Consider the following 19,820-nt stretch of genomic DNA (forward strand, 5'->3'; position numbering starts at 1 on the left):
AAAACCTCCAAACCTTTCGTGCCAAGACTGGGTGGGCAGTGCAAATTTAAAACCTGGGCAAGGTACTGATTTTATGCAAAGACTAGTGATTTGCCACAATATTCTAACAGGTATTCTGATTAGGAGGCATAGTCTAGCACTCCAGAATAAAATTTAAAAAAAACTCAACAGCTAAAAAACCCCAGTCAAGCAAGAAAAAGAAGAGAGGAAAGGATGCCAAACCAATGAAACAGCTCCTGATGAATCTTAAACTGAACCCTCCATAATGCAAAGATAACAGTTTTATTACATTCAACAAGGAACTTCCTTTAAATTACTGGAGATGAATTATACCACAACAACAGTCCTTTTTCTACCCTTGTCTGAACAGCAACATGGCCACAAGTTCTGTCAGATCTTGGTGGCTCTCCAACGTTGACAGGCCTATCTGTTTTGCATTTAATATAGGTTTTGTTAGCTCTAATTGCTATGAACTGCACAGTGAGAACAAAAGCCAACCAAATGCTGTTTCTTATCCACAAAAACAAATGCTATTTCTTATTCACAAAATGCTGGTGATCCACAAAAACAAAAGCTTCAGTTATTTTTTTCAAAGAAGATAAACATACACAATTCTAAGAAATTGGCACACATTTAAAAATGTGTGCAGCAATAGTTCTTTGTATTTTATATAGCGTTGTATGAAAAATATCTGATTTTTTACATCATGACAATAAAAAGTTGCAGCTCATCAGCTCCCTCTCATCATGAAGTTCTCAGCATACATAAGTGGAAGCCACCAGGGAGACTGAGATTTCACAAAGCAGTAGAGCCAATGCAGCTTCTAATTGCTGCCAAAGAGTAATTTCACCCCCCACACCCTCATCTCTTGATGATACACATGGTCCTACCATTTCAGGTGCTCATCTGATCCCAATTAAGTTAATCTCACTGTATATGCAACTTTATATAAGCTTAAAAACTCATCTAGGTATCTGCCAAGCAGCAGGCATGACAGAAAGAGCAGGTAGCCCACACCCAGGGGAAAGAGGAGAGCACAGCTTTACCACTTGGTACCCGTACAGCAGCAAGAGAGGTTTAGCTACCCCACAGCACCTCATCCTTACTGAGGTCATAATCAAACAGCTAGTTCAAGACTGCCATTAAAAATTCACATATTTGAGTTACCCATATAACTCTTTCTGATTCAGTATGACATCTGACTGTTTAAATCTTCTAATTTTATCAGTATAAACTAATAGGAATTATGTACTTACCCAGACCAGATAAGTTTATGGCTTTGACAGATTTCTTCATTTTATAGAGAACAGTTCGGTCAACATCCAAAGCCTAAAAAAAAAGAGAAAAACATAATAATGGATTTTCTTTTGGCAAATTTCTGCCCTGAAAACCTGCTGTAGTTACAGTTATTACATAGTTAACTTTATTTCCATACTTAATAAATTACTTGCCATTTGCTTCCATCCCCATCCATACAACCTATTTTGTCCCCTTACCCAAAAAAACCACCTCCTCCATCTTTGGCTGGGGACCCGCATCATATAAACTAAGCAGGAAACAATTTACAAAGTATCATCTTTCCAAGCTAAATTGTTAAAGAAACTTAAAACCGTTTTCACTCATGGTATATTCTGATGTTGCTGAAGAAATGAGCAACACCACTTCCTTAGGCAGAATATTGAAAATGGAATTTAATTTCAGTTTTCCTGGATAATTTAGTTAATTGCTTTCTTAACTATATGAACTTTTTAACTGCTACGCTGAACAAAATAAATTGCATATCTCTCAAATATCTTTCACACAGTTCAACACTAGGCTAAGCTTTCTCCAACACTACATAAAACTCAAGTTTAAATCCTGCCCATAATGTTCAAGCACTTATAACCAACTTGTTTCAAATAAAGAAGTAAAAGCAGGTAATCATTTTGCTTACTGAAGTGAAATTTGAGCAGACTCAAAAATGTAGAATTGTTCCAGAAGGGAGAAGCAGAATTACAGTTATACAAATTAATTTTAAAAAAAGAGTTGTGAAACTTGAAGAAAATACATGTTCAGTGAGAGGGTATCTTTAGACCCCACTGAAAAACAATACAGAACACTACAAATTGTATTATGCCAAGAGCTGTTTAGCATGATACATGATAAAGCAAAGAAATCCCACCAAATAAATCCTAGTTCTCATCCAAAACATTCCAATGAATTGTAGCAGCTACACACCTGATCTACCATTGTTTTATGCAGAAAAGTCAGTCCCTAGGAGTCTATACAATTATTTTAACACAGTGAATGCAAAAAGAAATATTAAGCCCCTGATTCTGGAAGTATTCTTGAATTGAATCTATTTAGACCTCAAATAGGTGAACAAAATCTTCACAGCATTCCATGGAAACCAAACAGTTTTGACAATGCCTTAACATTAATGGTTACAGTGTCATGGTACTGCTACATCCATTGGAGATTTTACCTCCAGCATCTTTATAGTTCATATCTGAAACATATCAGCAGGAGAAGTACAGAGGCCTTTTCACCTGGAGTTTTGAAGTACAGAGGAAGGGAAAAATAAAACAATCTAAGCAAGCCCATAAAAGCCAGATCTGTTCACCCTCTTCAGCAATTTGAATTCCATTTAGTACAACAAGTCTGTATCTAGTGCGATCTCCAAGTTTAGATTACTCACCTGTTTGGATGGGAGTACATGAAGTGAATTCCCCCATTGTATATTTGCTGATTTCTAAAAATAACCTCAAGAAAAGCACCCTCTGATCAGCTGACTACAGAGGAATTATTTCATTGATGACTGCATCAAAGGGCAATCACCCTCTTGGAGTACAAGTGAAAGGAATGTCTCCAACTACAAGCAATATGAGCAACAGTCCAAAGAGAAGGCTGACAGCCAAAGACTTAAAACTAACAAATTCAATTCTCAGCCATGTCTTAGATTTGTGTGTGCAGCTGAGAAAACTTAAATCTCTGCACCTTAGTTTGAGGGAGATAATTCTTAAGGAAATGTCAGAAGGATAAATGCATTGGATTAATTGTATTACCATGGTGAGGGATCCAGACAGATGTATGGATTAATAAAATCCTCTGGCTCAAGAATGCCTCAGTCAGAAAGCACAAACTCCCAGTAAGGAAAAACCTCAAATCCTCCTCCTCAACTAAAGTCATCATTTTGGTTTGAAACGTCTCTCAACCAACTTCCACTTTCACCAGGATCAGGCAGCAGAGGAACAAACCCACAAGGCACTGCACAACCAGAGTCCAGGAATGGCAGCTAATGCCCCTAATACACCACTGACAACTCAAGCATCAATCCATTTCAAACAGCTGCTCCACATAAAAATTCAAAACAAAGGATAAGGGGGAAGATACTCCACTGACAGTACCAAGGACAACACAACAAGTAAAACCTAAATCCTTAATGTGCTGAAACTGTACAGGTCAGGCTTTCTTGGGTCCTCTCTTCATCCTCTTCCTGTCTTTTCAGCTGTGTCTGTGCAAAGCTCTACTTGAACCTTAACAAACTGTGACTAGAAATTGGGGGAAAAAAATCTGTTCTGGGAAGCTTTCCAAACAGGAAACAAAAGATAACAAATATCTAGCCATTTGAAGCGGGACCTGGATATATTTATGAAATACAATTACTATGTTTCCAACTGTGGTAAGAAAACTACACTTGCTTGTTGTAGGAAGTTTTATCTATTCCTCCCTTCTTTGGTGCAACCTTTTCATAGTGTGTGACATTTAGGAGTGCCTATGTGTGCCTACAACAAAATGGCAAAATAATGGGCAAAATAGTAAAAAGCTCTGCAGCTTTAATACTGTATTTCACTCTTGCTTACAGATCAAAAAATAGAGAGGAAGACTTTGCCTTCGTTTGATTGAACAGCATTGGTGTTATTCATATCTAGTGTTTCAAAGGAGTCATTTCAGGATAAAACTTTAAAATGTCAGCTCCTTGTCTTTAGTGTTGTTCTACATATTTCCTTGTCCTTTTCTTTGTCCACATCTTAGCACTGGGAAATCAGTTCAAATCCAGACGTAGCTTCACTACTGTTCACATTTCTAAGCTTCTGTTTATTTCATAAATATACACATACTATACCAATGCACACACATGCACCAAAATGCACCCTAATTCAACTTCTTGGTGCATTTTCAATAGTTTCAGAAGAGGAAATTTTAAAATGGCTTTGTATGTTGCATATACTAGCGTTTCTTTTTATTCACTTAAAAATGCCCAGTGAGCTCCTGAACAGGACGAAAAGTGACCATGTATTTCAGATGATGGGATCAGTTTGTCTTCTCAGGTAATGTTTCTAGTTTTGCCTCAAAAAACTCTGTTGTGAGGCTTCTTCTTTTAGCATCTGTTTCAGCACAACTAAGACTAGGAGGCCATATAAATAATTTTCATAGTCCCACTCAGCTTCTACTAATAAGTACTCAGATTTCTCTATTGTTAAAACCAGTAAATATAGCTTTGACTGAAGGTGGGGGGGGAGGGAATTCTCTACAGTACATAAGACAAGAAGTCACATTATTGTGGAAGTGGTGTTATGCACATGAACTGAAACAGAAACTCAAAAGTGACCTTCTTGAATGTGTCCTTGTCTGTGCAATCTTTTTTCCAAATACAGTATTTATGTCTTCTGTTCATTTACTTTCATGTGATTTCTGATGGCAATCTGATGAAACCATTTTTAAGGTAAATTACTTTTTAGTCAGAAGTATACAAGGGAAAGGAACAAGCATATCACAATCAAATGTAGATTTTCAAAGGAACACAGGACAGAGGACTCAAGCTAACAGTGATAAGTAGCAAAGGTTTTTTCCACATGTAGGAACAAGGTCCAGTTTCACTTGCCAAAGGCCAATTTCCATTTTCACTGCTTCAAAGGTTTTTACTTTGAACTGTACAATGTGTCAGCTAATTAGAACCAAATCCATCTAACCAGGAAGAAATCAGTCTGAGATTACTGAAACATCCTGAAATGCTATTCTACATCCTACTCTGTATGCTTCAATCTAATTTATTATTATTATTATTATTAATAATAATAATAATAATAATAATAATAATAATAGTTCTGATTAAGTCTGTTTCACATTCCCTAGAAGGATTCAAGCCCACCAGGATTTACAAATTTCAAACATTTAATTGTGCTGCTTCCCCCCCCAAAAAAACTCAGAAAATAAAAAAATTGGCATCAATCCCCAAATCTATATTATCTAAATAGATCTGTGCAACATAGACAGTTGGCATAATAGAGGAATGTATTATTTGCTCTTTACAGTGGAGAGAGGAGAAACAAACTGTTCTATTATTAGCATGTTTAACTGAGGGAGGAAAAAAAGCAGGAAGACAGAAACTCAGAAACTGAACATCCCAGAGATGATTTTGGCACCTTTTACAGAGCCAAAGGGTACAGGAAAACCAGGGCAGTAGCAGCATAAGTGAAGAGTCCCCAGGCTCTAGCGGTTCATTAAACATCTTTTGTGCCAAACTTACAGCAGAAGTCTGGGTCTTTGTCTTATACAAGTGTCCTCACACCAGTGTGTTTTTTCTTTGTGGCCCAGAAAATAATTAATTATCTGTGCAGGAATAGACAAACAGCCATACTGGATCAGATGAACACTGCATTTAACCTGATATCCTCTATCAGGAGCAGCCAACAGCAGATGTTCGGGGCAGCAAGCAAGGAAAAGCACGTACACATCCTTCCCCAGGATAATCTCCCAGTTTCCAGTAATGAGTTTAAAAACAAAAGGCTGTGATACTTTCAACCATAAACACTACATAGCCCAACAAGTTATTCTCAAGAGAAAGAAGCCCAAATTTTCTCATTCCAGACAAGGGAAAAGAAAAAAACTAAACCTGACAGCATACCGTGGGAAGTAGGGACAGAGGAAGAGGAAGGAGTTAGCCATCACCTTTACTTTATTTTGCATTTAAAACAGTTCAAAATCTCTAACATATTCCCTCCTTCATACCCACAACAGCTTTCTTTTGGAAAGTGTAAAAGTAACTATTTCACATTTTCAGCTATTTGGATGGGGTTTTGCTGAAAGCATTCATAGAACTGGGTCTGAATTTGGGGAGTCTTGGGAAAATAATTTTGTAAAATAAAGAGTCCATTGGAACAACAACAACAAATACTTGGAAGTACAGCTAAAGCAGTAACAAGATTTTGGGAAATGAATCTTGTGTTATTTGAAAAATTATCCTGGAGTCAGGAACCTACTTGTTCTTCCCTATACATCTAACATCTAACTGACAAATATACAAAAAAATATTAACACACTGATATTTGATCCATTATACACAGTTATCTTAACACTATTTCTCTAAAACAAAATCCGATCTTGCTCTTAATTTCAGCAATTTGCTTTAAAACACTGAGGTACTCAACAGTCATAAATCCTGCACTTCATGCATTCCAGTATTTCAGGATAAGTTATAATGCCAGAGGCTGCTGCAGATGCTGAACATATATAGGAACATCCTTCCCAAAAACAAAAGGGCACGGGAAGAAACTTGGACAGTTAAGGAAAAGAGAGACAATCAAGTAGTTATTGTAGAGACAGCAGAACAAGACAAGGTTCTTGTGCCTCACTGGACTGGTCTCGTTTAAAAATTAACAGCAGCAAATTTTTTTATACTTGTATCCAGGACCCACAATAGTTTGGCTTTTCTGGTGTATCTTTAAAGGCAATCTGATATTTGCTGTAATTAATCCTTGCTTACTCAAAAGATCAGAGATATCCACAGACATTCTGTCTCAGCTTGTTATTTTTCTACTAGAAATGAACTGTCAACACCGCTGGCTTCAATCCACTTTTCTGTTACAGAGGGTGGTAAAAAAACTTCCTAAATTATGTTATCCCTCTCCAGAATCCTCTTTCCATTCTCCTACTCTTATGTAATTTCCCCCTTCAATGTATTAGTTTCTTTCCTAAACCCTCTCCAGTTTCCTTCCACTGATCACCTTGCACATTCACAGAGGGACTGATACAAAGGGTGGAAAAAAACCCTTACAGGCACAGTCTGAGGCAAGGCATTGTAGTTCCTGAATCTATCCTAGAACAATAGTAATTTAAAAACACTTCATTTGAGGCAATTACTTTACTTGGAGCAGGCAGTGAAAAACTGCAGTAGCTATGACAGATAATTTGTATAAATGAGCTCTTTGCTGTGAGACCTGTCATCTAAAGAGACTGAAGGTACAGAGACAAACCTGAAAAAAAGAGGACAGTTTATGGCAAGAATCATCTCTGAAAGGTCCCTTTCCCCAAAAGCATTATTTCTCCAGCATCTGGGTTTGTGGTTCTTGAGGGCCCAGTGCCAAGGCAATCTGTTTAAACAAGCACTGCTGTATCTGGCAGAAAAATGTAGTAAACTCTTGAGTTAAGGATATGCATAGTGGAAAAAAGTAACAATAATGTGCTTTGGGAAATTAATATGTGAAAGTGCAAGGTAATTCTGCTGCAAAGGTAAATGCTGGGAGAATTTGGCATGGCTCTATGTTGTGTATAAAACCAGACCTGAGCATGATGACTTTGTACAATGCATTTATTAAAACAAAGAAGGCATGCCTAAAAACCAGAATTCTGTAACAGATCACTTCTATCAGAAGAGAAATCCCAAATCAGAGGTTCAGAGATAAAAAATGTTACATCATTAATACAAGTCACTAAATGAGACTGTTTCACACTAAACAGGTGCTGTATCTGTGTATTAATTGATTTCCACAATCTGTGTAGTGAGGCTTCCCTCCCTACAAAAAGTTAGAAATGCAACATGTACTTAACTAGGAAACAGACATCAAGCATTTTTGTGAAATAAAATCTTATGCTTAGAGAAAGAATGGAAGCTGCTTATGCCAACTATTTCTCCAGAACACATCAACCTCCTGCATTAACCAATTTTTACACTGAGAAACACGTTTTCCTTCTCCAGCACTGCAGCTATCTGCTTTCAAAGACAAGATGACTCGACTTTAAATACAGATCTCATAAGCATTGTAATAGATGATGCATTTAATTGTTATAGTAGTTCATGTAGAAACAGAGGGGTGTAAAATAAACTCCCTTATTTAATATTTAATTGTTGTTTATTTTTTCAGTTGCAGTAGTCAACTCCTGATATCCATTTCCCTTTATTTACTATTACATGCTTCGACATCCTAAGATATATCACCATGTAAAATAAAGTAACATAGGCCACAGGATTAAAGTTCCAGCAACGATTGTCTTAAATGGACCAGTAAGATTTACCAACCCTTTACCTATGTCAAGATTCTCTGGTCCTCACCCTGCAAGAGACTTTTTTTTAGCTTCATGTTTTTGCATTTCAGTCTGCTGTCAGCATCCATCAAAGTCATTCATGGTTCAGAGTCCAGCTGTTGGAAGAGGCTGGTCTTCACACTGTATCATTCCACAGCATTATGATGAGCTGCCTGATGGGATTTTCCTTTTGCAGATTTTTTAATTCAGTAACTCTTTTCCCCAGTATTGAATCTTTTTAGACACCATCAGAGGCAACAAGAATTAATCTTTGCAGAACATAATGCCCTTTTATTCTGCATGTGATAAGCTTTCAGAGAAGAGAAATTTTAGTTATTTATGGCAGATACTTTCCCCAAGTATGGGAGATACTTATTTCCAGATACTCAAAAGTTCCCATATTAGTGGTCTAATTTGGTATTTGTAGTTTTCCAAAGCTCTACTTAAACCAGGCAGACATTCCTCTTACAATCTCTATAAAACAAGGAAAGACTAAACAGTTACATTTGCCCCGATGTATGACATACTCTATGCTAAAAATGAGAAACTTTGCAGTATGTGCACAGATCAGCTGGATGCCATAAGCTGATCTATCCCTCCACACCCAACACTCCTTTGACTTTTTCTTCTTGAGGTATCCAATAATTTTAGGGAGAAGAAACTAGCCTAGAAAAGAGAAGAGTCTACAGCAACACAGCAAAATTGAACTTTAGTCTTAACAGGCCTCTGAGAGCTTCTTAACAGCAATAAATAACAAATCAGTGTCACAAACATCTCTGGCAGACACATACAAGGTGTCCATTCTGAACAGGGATAGAAGGCATACAAACTCTATCTAGTTTATGATACACCAGAAACTCTTAGGAAGCCATATTTCCACAACAAAGAATGGCAGAGGTATCTAGAGGGGACTTTAGGAGAGTAAGACAAATCACCTCAAATGAACCAACCATTCACAGGGACATACAGAACCAGCTGTCAAAATAAGGTTCATCAGAGGTAAAGCAGCACATTGGACATCGTCTTTCTATTATCAGGGTAGAAATTTATTAAGAGCATCTACCTATAATACTAATGGTCTATTATAATTACACATAAAAACCAGTGTCAAATGATATAACTTATTTTCTCTTGAAAAATTATAAAATTACTTCTGTTCTATAGTGGCTTTCAGACTTCAGCCTGTGGTTTGCACTCCAACTTCTCTGTAATTCACCATACCTTTGAAAATCTCTGCATGGTCTCACTATCAATACATTTAAATGAAAGAATGCATCTGAACAGCCATTCATTTCAGATTTCAATACAGAAATTTCAGGACACTATTACAGTCTTGAAAGCAATGATCTTAAATTCTACTGGAATTTCAGCAGCTTGAAGTATAACAAAAATTAACAGTTCAGACACCCCTGTCACTAGAGACAGCTGCCTCAAAGTGTAAGTGAATCTTAAGTGATGTAATTATTAGTGCACCAAACATTAGAGATACAATACTCATTTACATAATATTTATGCAAAAATAAAAACCTTATCCCTAGAGTGGACTTTGCCAAAATAATGAGAGAGTTCACGTCATGGAAGGTATCTATAGAATGGAACAGATGTTACTTCCCTGTATCATCAATTTAGATTAGGAAGGTAAATGCATACACAACTGTTACCTAAGACAAAACACTACGTAAGACAAAGAACTTCTGCATTTAAAATTGAAGCAATTTAGAACAGAGAAGCATGTCCAGGCCTATCAGAACTTGTGTTGTTCTTAAATGAAACAGAAAAGAGATACTGAATCAACTGATTGAAGCGAAGAGACAAATGCCTGAATCTATATGTAACCAAGCACCGTGTGTCCTTGCACCAGTGCCACATCTGTATGGCCTGGGGGACAGGGAAGGCAGTGGCAAGCATGACCACTCCATCCCTGGCACAGACTGGGCTAGAAATACTTACATGAACAGCTCATCATCTATATCCAGACCATTTAAGCAACAGAAGAGAGTGAACTAAGCAGAAGAATGAATGAAACCAAACAAAAAGCAGCTTAGAAAAGATTTACTACTTGCTTCTTCAATGCTATTCTCATCAGCACAATTAACATCTAGTCTATGTGGAGCTCAGAGTGTAGGAGGACTCTGCTGGCATTTTTTTTCTATTGTTGTGTAACATACACCTACAGTGCTGGAAAATAAACAAATAATTTAAAACACGTGCTTTGCAAAACTCCATACTGCATGTTTTGCACATGACTACGGAGCAGGGGTTCTGTGTTTGCAAATGCTAAGGAAAATTCTACTCCTACTGCAATAGCCAAACAGTAATCCTGGTTGATTGAAGTGGCTTAAAATGATCACTTCATGTATTTGTTTCTCAGTTGACTTCCCTAGAATACAGCCTAAAATTCCTTGAAATTGCATATTCTAGGAAAGAAATCCTTCATTAACAGTGAACAGAAATCATAAAACATGAGAAAATAATCCATAAGAACATCCACATCCCTTCACTACCATTTCCCTTCCTATGTGCTTTTTAAATGTGGTACAAAGCTTTCAGAAATGTGGAAGTAGTTTGTTTAGCTCTAATCACTTCAGCTGTTTTGATGTATCTACACGCAACTTAGCATAATGCCTAGACAGAATTATAGATTTCAGGCTACAACTACATTGATAATCTGATCTTTAATCAGGGCTAGCTGAGGGGTCCACAAACAGCAGATGGTTCTTAACACCACACTGCTCCAAGACAACAAGGAGCAGAGTTTCAGCCTTATCTCTCAGTTCTCTATTTCTTCTTGGTTTAACAAGTCAGATGCTAGAATTTATACTATAGCTTCTTTTACAACCACTTCTTAAAGAATATATTTCAAAGAAATACACTTCACTACACAGTATGTCACTTACATAGTAAATATTTTTGTGAAGCAGAGTTCACACACACAAAGAAGCACATTTTTCAAATTCTGTCCAACACCTACTCACTTGAAAACAAAGCCTACTATTTGAGATGAGAAGTACTGAATCACACCACCCAAGCTAATTTCCTGCAAAGCACCATCGCTCATAAGAAAAAGCCTATTCAGTTGCAATACTGTATCTCGGTTTCTCCATCAATAAATTCTCCTCTGTAAGGTAAATTATTTTTTCTTTCCAAATAAAATTGACAAATGTATAATATCTCATGAAGTCTGCATAATTCTTAATTACATCCCATTTTCTGAGGAACTTACAGAACTCTTCTTCCAGTCCTAAACTACACAGTAGGATATAGCTAAGAGGTACCATTATTCTCTGTCCTCCACCACTACCCTTTCCCTATATTCCTGCCGGTCTCCTTGCTACACGGATCCTTTTCACATTAGCCCTGCCCCCACGTTCTCAGGCCTGTGTTCTCATCCTACTTCCTGAGTGAACACTGCCACACTCCCTCTTCCTTTGCAGTTCCTGTCAATTCGAATTTCTCTGAACTTCCTCAGACTTTTTATGTATTTCCTTATCCCCTCCTTAATGCTTCTTCTCCCCAAGTGGCAATTCCTGACCCTTCAATTCTTCATATGCCATCACAGTACTTCTGCTTCTGAATAACTCACTCAATCTCTCAATTAGTTTTTAATTCAAATTTACTTTTCTTGTTCTTCACATTTGGCTGATCTCCATGTTAGCTCTTAAACATTTCAGGTGCCCATTACTTTGTGAGTCTTCCCTTTGTTGTGTTACCATTTTTTGTTGCTTCCCAGCAAAATTTACTTGACCACTTAACCCCTAGATTGATGTAAACTTCAGAAAATAAATCTAGATTTAGTTGAAACAAAAGAAGCTTGTGGTCACCCTAATCACAGAAAATCTTATCTCTAATACTAAAACTCTTTGAGCTATGCCTCTGTCCCCACCAAGAGCAGCTACACAGGAAGCATTTGGCATACAGAACAGCTTAAGCTTCGTGCTAACAAACGTTGGACTGTGTGGGGAAAAGGCTATCAAAGAAAAAAATAAGTCCTGCACTCAATTTGCAATAAAGTTAATAGATACTAACTTCTGCTTGTCCCATAACTAGAACAACACTTTCTAGCTGGTTTAAAGAAAAAAAAATCTGTCTCAGTTAAAATGGACCAAAGGAGATATTTTAGTGCTATATGAGACCTGGGTATAACCACTTCGTACAGCTTTACAAGTATGATTCTCAGTAATTCTGATTTCCCATCAGCAGCTTCCAGCATTGTTGAAAGAGTAAATAAGGAGACAATTTCTCCTATTGTGAACCTCTTGCACATTTGACTGTGCTACAAGTGTGAAAAGCACTGTCTTCTTGAATAGCAGTGGTAATTGCTGTAAATGCATGTTTAGAGTGTTTTTCAAGCATTTCTGGAAGCAGGAGGGGAACCAGTACTTGCTTGCCACTCATCCAGGAACACTTACAATCTTTGAGTAAGAACAGCTCTCCTCAATTTAATGGTCACGGTCTGCATTTCTACATTCACTGAAATATTTTTTTTAAGATGTAAATATTTCTCCTTTTCTTTCTATCCCTGCCTTTTTAACCCTCTGTGCTACAACACATATACAGTTAGTCTTCAGAGGATTTGTCAGAAATATTTGCTAGTTACCATCTTAAATCTTCCAGGATCCTGGGAAATAAATCAACCAGCCCCAACAAACAGAGTGCTTTAAGCTCACCATTTTGTTTATTGCTTTGCTTACTTGCATCTCTGTTCCTGCCATCCATTCTACCTTCTCCCACACTTTGAGGTCAAAAACTGCAGCATAGCACTTGTTTAGATTTGGCAATAGCTACATTATCTTTAATACTACTATATTCTAACTGCATGTCTTCTTTTTCTCCTAGCAATTCTATGTGCTTAAAAGCATTTTTGTTTTCTTTACTGCCTCCTATCAGTTCTAAAGAAACTTGACTTTTGCAAATTTGGCTTTTATCTTTACACATATTCTTTAAAACAAAACCTTCCTCTGAATATCTGGCTTTTTCTTCACATGTCTGACAGGTTCAGATAATTTGTGACATTCTTCCTGGGGTGTTTCAAGTCTGTAGATTTTCCCATAATTTTCCCCTTTCCTGGAATATTTAATGAACATTTTTCAGGCTTTAGTACATGCACTCTTCAGTCCTATCGACCTCACCAGCTCTCTCACAAGTTTAATTATTTTTTTCCTATACGTATATATGTATATGTGTATGTGTGTGCTTTGCTTTAAATTTCGTTTTGCTTTAAGTACACAATTAATTCAGCCCCTACTATTCAACAAACACCTCACTTGTTTCCACAACTTTATTCCTTCCTTTAAACCAGCAATTCTCACATTAGCCCCTCCAGCTTCTGTTTCCTTGTATAAAAGTCAGCATCTTGGCTTGCCATGACAGATGCCTGACTATCTCTTCACAAGCAACTTCACAAAGAATATAAGATTTATTTGGAGACAGCAAGGACTGAGAACAAGTGAAGGCTCTTGCCATTGGCCCACCCATGAGAGGAATTTCATCTTAGCATGAAGCCCACCTGAACCCCAGCCATTGCTCCAGTACCTTGGACAGGGCTGGGCCAACACAGGGACCTCCACAGGGATAGGACAAAGCACCAATAATTGCTGTAGCAAAGAAGTTTCAAGAAATTAAGAAAGATAAGGAGACATTTTGAAAGCATAGAGGAGCTTGATACCCAAGACAAGAGAGGGAATAATCAGCCAAAACAAGGCCAGACCCGACTTCTGTGGAGCTTTAAGTGGAAAGGTTGTTTCTGGGAAACTGGAGCAGACAGACCATGTGGGCTCTCAAGAGTGAGGCTCAGAAAGTGCAGTGCTGGATTTTACATAGGGAATGTCTGCATGTAATACATACACACAGAAGGTGGAAATTATAAAACAATCATAGATTTAAGAGTTGAACTAAATGTTTAATAACCACTACTCCAATGCATATGAATAAAAAGAAAGCACTTCACAGTGGTTCAGCTACTAATACACTACACTAGTCAGGTGTACCAAGTTTTCTTGCATTTCTCCACCTGTATTCACCAGCCAGATCCACTTGACATGTGGACTGTAAGAACTCCGGAGCAGAGATTAGGTTTTTGTCCTGTGACTTTGCAATGCCTTTCAGAATAAATGCTTCACCTTTATTCACCTTTACCTACCATTGCTGCATATTATGGTACACAGAGAACAAAATGAAGAGGAAGAAAAGGTGGGTTGAACCTAAGCAGAAGTATCCACTTTCTACATTACCATATTCTAACATCAGCATGAAGTACACTAGATTCAGATAAGATGGTTCTGAAAAATACAAAAACAGTAGTGAAAACTCAAAACACAAAACTCCCAATTAGTAAAATACTTTGGAAATATATATCTCTTTCTTTATAAATCTATATTTTTCATTCATGCTCCTAGGGTGAATGGGAGCATTTGGTAATGTGAAGCAGATTCATCATCAAATTCCCTAAAGTATGGTGCACAGAAATGGTTTTTTGTGGTTTGACATTGTTTTAACTGACTGCATGTTGATGTTAAAGGTTTAAAGTTGAAATTGTCTATTTGAAAATATGCACAAAGCTCCAGCTGAAGGCGTACAGTTTATCTCCTGTATTTCTGCAATTTTCATCCTCTATATTCCTCTCAAAAGGAAAACAATTCCCACACTCCTTTTGAAATCATCATGCCTTTTGTGTTATAATGACTTTTCCAGAAACCTCTGGATGCTGATGACAGAGAATCATGATTCCAGAAAGGAACACAAAAAGCATTTTAAATAACAAGTATTTGTGGAAGTGTACTTAGCAATGAAGTAAGAAAAATGTGCAAATATGTTCTACTAAAGAGCACGCTGTAGTCGGCATAAAGATACATTTTATTAAAAAGAAATATACAAGAAACCATAGTAAACTTCTCAAAATGCACTACAGTATATGACACTTCCCACTGCTTCTCAAACTGTACAGAATCACCCTCTTCATGTAACTTTGAAATGCAAGGCACAATCTTCAACTATAGGAAAACAGAATCCAGTCCTATAAATGTAGCAAGCAAAGAGTAAATATACAGGTGTATCCATTTATCCAGACTCACATTCCCCCAGCCTACCAAGCTGTTATTACATCTCCCCCTCATGAGCTTCGCAGAACCAAAATGCAGAAGAGAATGCTACAGAATTGTACCGTAAAAGAGGGAATCAAATTCAATAAACATTGATCCCTTACACCACTCCAAGCCAGCTGAAAACTGTGGACTGCCTTAGGTGGCAACAAGATTTGCCATTTCTGACAGAAAACTGCATAATAAATGACAGTGAGGAAGAAAAGAATTTGATGCAGAAATGACATGCTGCATTTGTATGAGTGGTAATTGGAAAAAAAAAATTGTTGAAAGTGTAAAATAACAGAATTATTGAGGTATAATCATCATGGAATGGGACCTACAAAACAAAGGCAAGTAGAGACCTGAAATTACAAGTTATGCCTTTAACATCAATTCCTCAGCTTTTACAAAAATTTCTTGAGAGTGGTTTGTAAATAGACTGTAAGCAATTGAAATCTATTTCTATCCAGAGAACTAAAACCATCTTTGGTACCACTATACTGTTTCTTTTGGTTGTACACTTTATATATTTCCCCCATGTTTGTCCTCTCTACTTTTTAGAACACATTTACTTCAGTGGCAAGTGCCACTGTGATTTGGAGGTGTTCCAGTAACCTATTAAACTTCTCTCAGTGTTTCCATTCTCCTCCCTTGACAGGGAAATCTGTGCATGCAGTGAAGTTTAAGTAGGTGGGTAAATTTTGTACCTCAATCCTGACTTAGATGGAAATGTCTTAAGCACAGGGACAGTCTCCTACTCTCTGTTTACATATTAGTCTGCAAAACTGCTCCCTATCCTAATTACTTGGTCCAGGACTGGACCCCAGTAAACAGTCAGAACAGAAATATGGGCTTCACTTCCACTCTTTATTGTAAAACTTAACTCATGCTTAAAAAAAAAAAAAAAAAAAAAAAAAAATGGCACAATTAGATTCTAGTCATTCAATTACTCCTTAAACTACTTTTTTAAAATTCTTTACAATTATTACAGTGGCTACAACCACTATTCAAGTTTCATTACAATTTAGGGACTATTTTATTTAACTTACAGCATATAAAAGAGAGACGCATGTGTTCTAAGTAACAGCAGTACTGAAACCAGATTTTTAAGCATTCATAGTTTAAGAATGGTCACCACAAATTTTTAGATCCTGTGACCTTTAGTAGAAACAGACAATTAAAAAGGCTGTTAAAAGGTTCTCAGACCAAATTACTGATTTCAAGCAACCCTTCCCCCAGTCATGTGACCATGCTCTGCACTCTATCAATTAAAACTTATTTCGTCTTAGTCACTATCATGCATGTAAAGATTAAACAGTAACCTGTAAGGGCCTGTGACATATTGCTCACTAATAATTTTGTTTCAGAAGCAGCAAAATATTCCCAACATTTTGCTAAGCAACATTCCCTGGAAATCACTTTGTGTTCCACAAGTTTACCTTCCCTAATCCCTTTTCCACTACTGAGAGCAAATAAACAGATTCAGCAAAGAACCAGCTCTTTCTGCAAGTGTTTGAACAGGCACCAGCTCCCAAACTGCAATGCAGGTGTTTCTGGTGATCTCAAAAGCCATAATCCATGTCTGTAATCAGTGTATATAATTATATAAAACAGTAAAATTGAAAGTATTTTCAACTTATACTAAGAATCAACCATATTGTGAAACTGAGAGAGGTCAGTTAATCCAAGTTCAGATTTAAGGCAATACCACTGCCCACAAAGATATACAGATAAATTATACATCCTGAATTGTCCAACATGGTATTAACTTCCTCACTTAACAAGCCTCTTCCACTCCACCATGGAAAGCTTCATTAACTAAACTTTTAAGACACTATTAGGTACCTACTAATTAACAAAGACAGAATTGCAAAACTAGTAGCCAGCAATGTTAAGTGCAAAAGACATCACAATGGGATGTGAAAACATATCTGTGTTTGTGGACAGTTGAGCTCAGGCCAACAAGTCACAGCAGCCTCTGCCTCCTGTGCTTCTGCACTGCCTCCCCAGCTCCCAAGGGAGCACCAGACTTGGGAGCTTAGAGCTGCCTTCATGCAGGGAGTTGAATATTCCATTGCAGAACCATATTTTCTGGGAGTAGCAGTAAAGAGACATCCTCTAAGTGTTAGTATTAATAAATTTAATAAATGTATACAATATCCTGGGAAGCAAAAATGCATCTTCAGTTAATAAACTAGCTCTTACAGTTGCTTGTTCAAACCAGTGCATACACAAAGTCAGCAGTCAACCAATTTCAACTTACCTATTAACTGCTCTAAAGTAACACATTCCCTCAATCACACACAGCCAGACCTCCCAGATCCCAGAACTACACTGCCTGCTGCAAGAGAGCAGTGTGCTCTGCAAATCAGTGCTTCACTCTACCATGCTGCTGGAAATGCACAGGTTCTTTGTATTCCCTGAATATTTTTAGTTGTATTCTTTAATAAGCTTTAGTTCATAACAAGCTGATGAACTACTTCTTGCCCAGCCTCCCAGAAAAAATGTGTTGAGCCCTGACTTCTCTATTACACAATTTACAGACAGCTTTTTATCCAAGAATCACATTTAACCTGAAAAACCAGGCCCGTCATGCTAAAGGACCTGAGTATTTCCAAACCAAAGAAGTCTAAACATGAAAAAAAAAATTTCACCAGTTTAAAACTATGAAAATATATTTGTTGTTCTTGACAAATCACAGAGAAAAAGATTCAGTAGTCATTTCCACACATGCTTTCAGACAGCAGCACAAACAAGCAGGAACTACTGATATTTTGCCAGAAGTGCCAGATAGATCAATACTATTAAGAACTACTGCCAGTCTCTGCAATCTCTCACCTTCTGCCTTGCAAACTTTACTAGGTTCATTGTTTATCATCACTATTACTAAAGATAATTTTGTACTAAGCTAGCATACAGCATCTAATACCAGAAATAGGCGGATACAAAAAAGATTTAATGTTCTGATTGAGTTCTATTAAAAATCTAACACAAATACACTATTAGACTTAGAGAAAAAACAATTTTTTTTCAGCAATAAAAATCTCTAAATCTCACAAAACTGCTTTTGGCCCAAATGCTTATACCAACTTCGATCTTGTATTAATCAATTATTAAGCACTTCTACTGTGCAATTAAAATTATTCATTACTATAAATATTCAGGAAGAGGTTGTCTTTGTTACAGAATTGTTGATCTTAAGACTATTGGGTTAATAAAGCATAATTAAATCCAGGCATTTAAGTGCAAGCTTGCAGGGCAGAAAATTACCTCAGGAACAAGATTATTTTGAATTCAACTCCTTGCTTTAGTGGTTTTGGGAACTGGCAAAACAGGAAAATCCTGAAAAGGGTGTTTAAACACCTAACCTGGGTCTTGTTCACTAAAGACACGTTAATAATCCATTGCTAGTGGCAGTTCTTTTGAAAGAAGGGACATCAACAACCGACAAGAATCTTTTTGCTGAAGAGGCTCTTTTTAAAATATATGCTTACTGCAAAACAAATCAACTAAACACACACTGTAAGAACTGATGTAACAGGTAGATGGAGCAAATTAATCTGCAGCACAAGATTCCCCCGTCCTACAAGTTACTTCAGAGAAGCTGCTAGAGGAGTCAGGATACACAGACGCTTCTCATTTCATTGTGCGTGTATGACTGGGATGCGGAATGTGCTCTCACTGTGTTCAGACCTGTCCCAGATTTCCCTCTGATTTGAAACAGGAGGGAAAAGAGCCTCCCTCTCCCGAGTGCTGGCAGACATCCCCCGTGGGAGAGAGGGTGGACTCTCACCATCAGGTTCAACAGCACGTTCCGAGTATCTTTAAAGACAGAGAAACACTCGGCTCTCGGCGAGACAAAAGCGGCTTACGCCAGGCACCCGCAGCCCGGCTGTCCCGGAGGAGGCAGGGAAGAAGAGGGAGCTCGGGATCCCGCACACCGAAGAGCGGGCACGGCCCTGAGGGAGCGGATCCCAGGGACGGCTGCCTTAAACCGTATGGCCGGGGGAAGTGCGTTTAAATTTCTGTGTGCGGGAACTGGAAAGCGAATTAAATCCCACCTGTGCCCGGAGGCAGGCAGACACACACTCGGGGAAAGGACAAACAGGGAAAGCCGAAGCCCCATACAGCAGCTGGCGAGGCCAAGGCGGTTAAGGGGTCGATGGAAGGGGCTGACGGAGGAGACTGCAGAGTTCAAGACCGCCCCCCACCACCACACACACACACACACACATACACATTTACTAGAAAAGCAGGCGGAACCGCCCGGATCGGGGCTCCTCGAGCGCCAGGAGGAGCGAGAAGCGACGGCTCGGGCTCCCCCAGCTGCGGGCGGCGGACGAGCCTGCCCCGCCGTGCGCTGAGGGGCGGGCGGAGCGTGAGCCCCGCGGGCCGGGGGAGCGGTGCCCCGGCCCTTCCCCCCTCCTTTTCTCTCCCCTCTCCACTCGGGCGAGCCCA

General features: G+C 38.1%; 1 protein-coding gene across 3 annotated transcripts in view; it reads right to left on the reverse strand.

Moving 5' to 3' along the window:
- ASAP2 (ArfGAP with SH3 domain, ankyrin repeat and PH domain 2) overlaps window positions 1–19,820 on the reverse strand; it is an 82,386-nt gene that overhangs the window by 61,949 nt on the left and 617 nt on the right. For all 3 annotated transcript variants that reach the window (XM_030270065.4, XM_030270067.4, XM_072926372.1), the window contains exon 2: window positions 1,257–1,329. In XM_030270065.4, coding sequence (XP_030125925.1) covers window positions 1,257–1,329 — 73 coding nt within the window. The remainder of the gene's footprint in view (window positions 1–1,256; window positions 1,330–19,820) is intronic.

This window comes from Taeniopygia guttata, chromosome 3, assembly GCF_048771995.1.
Source record: "Taeniopygia guttata chromosome 3, bTaeGut7.mat, whole genome shotgun sequence".
In the NCBI taxonomy this organism is placed as follows: domain Eukaryota; kingdom Metazoa; phylum Chordata; class Aves; order Passeriformes; family Estrildidae; genus Taeniopygia; species Taeniopygia guttata.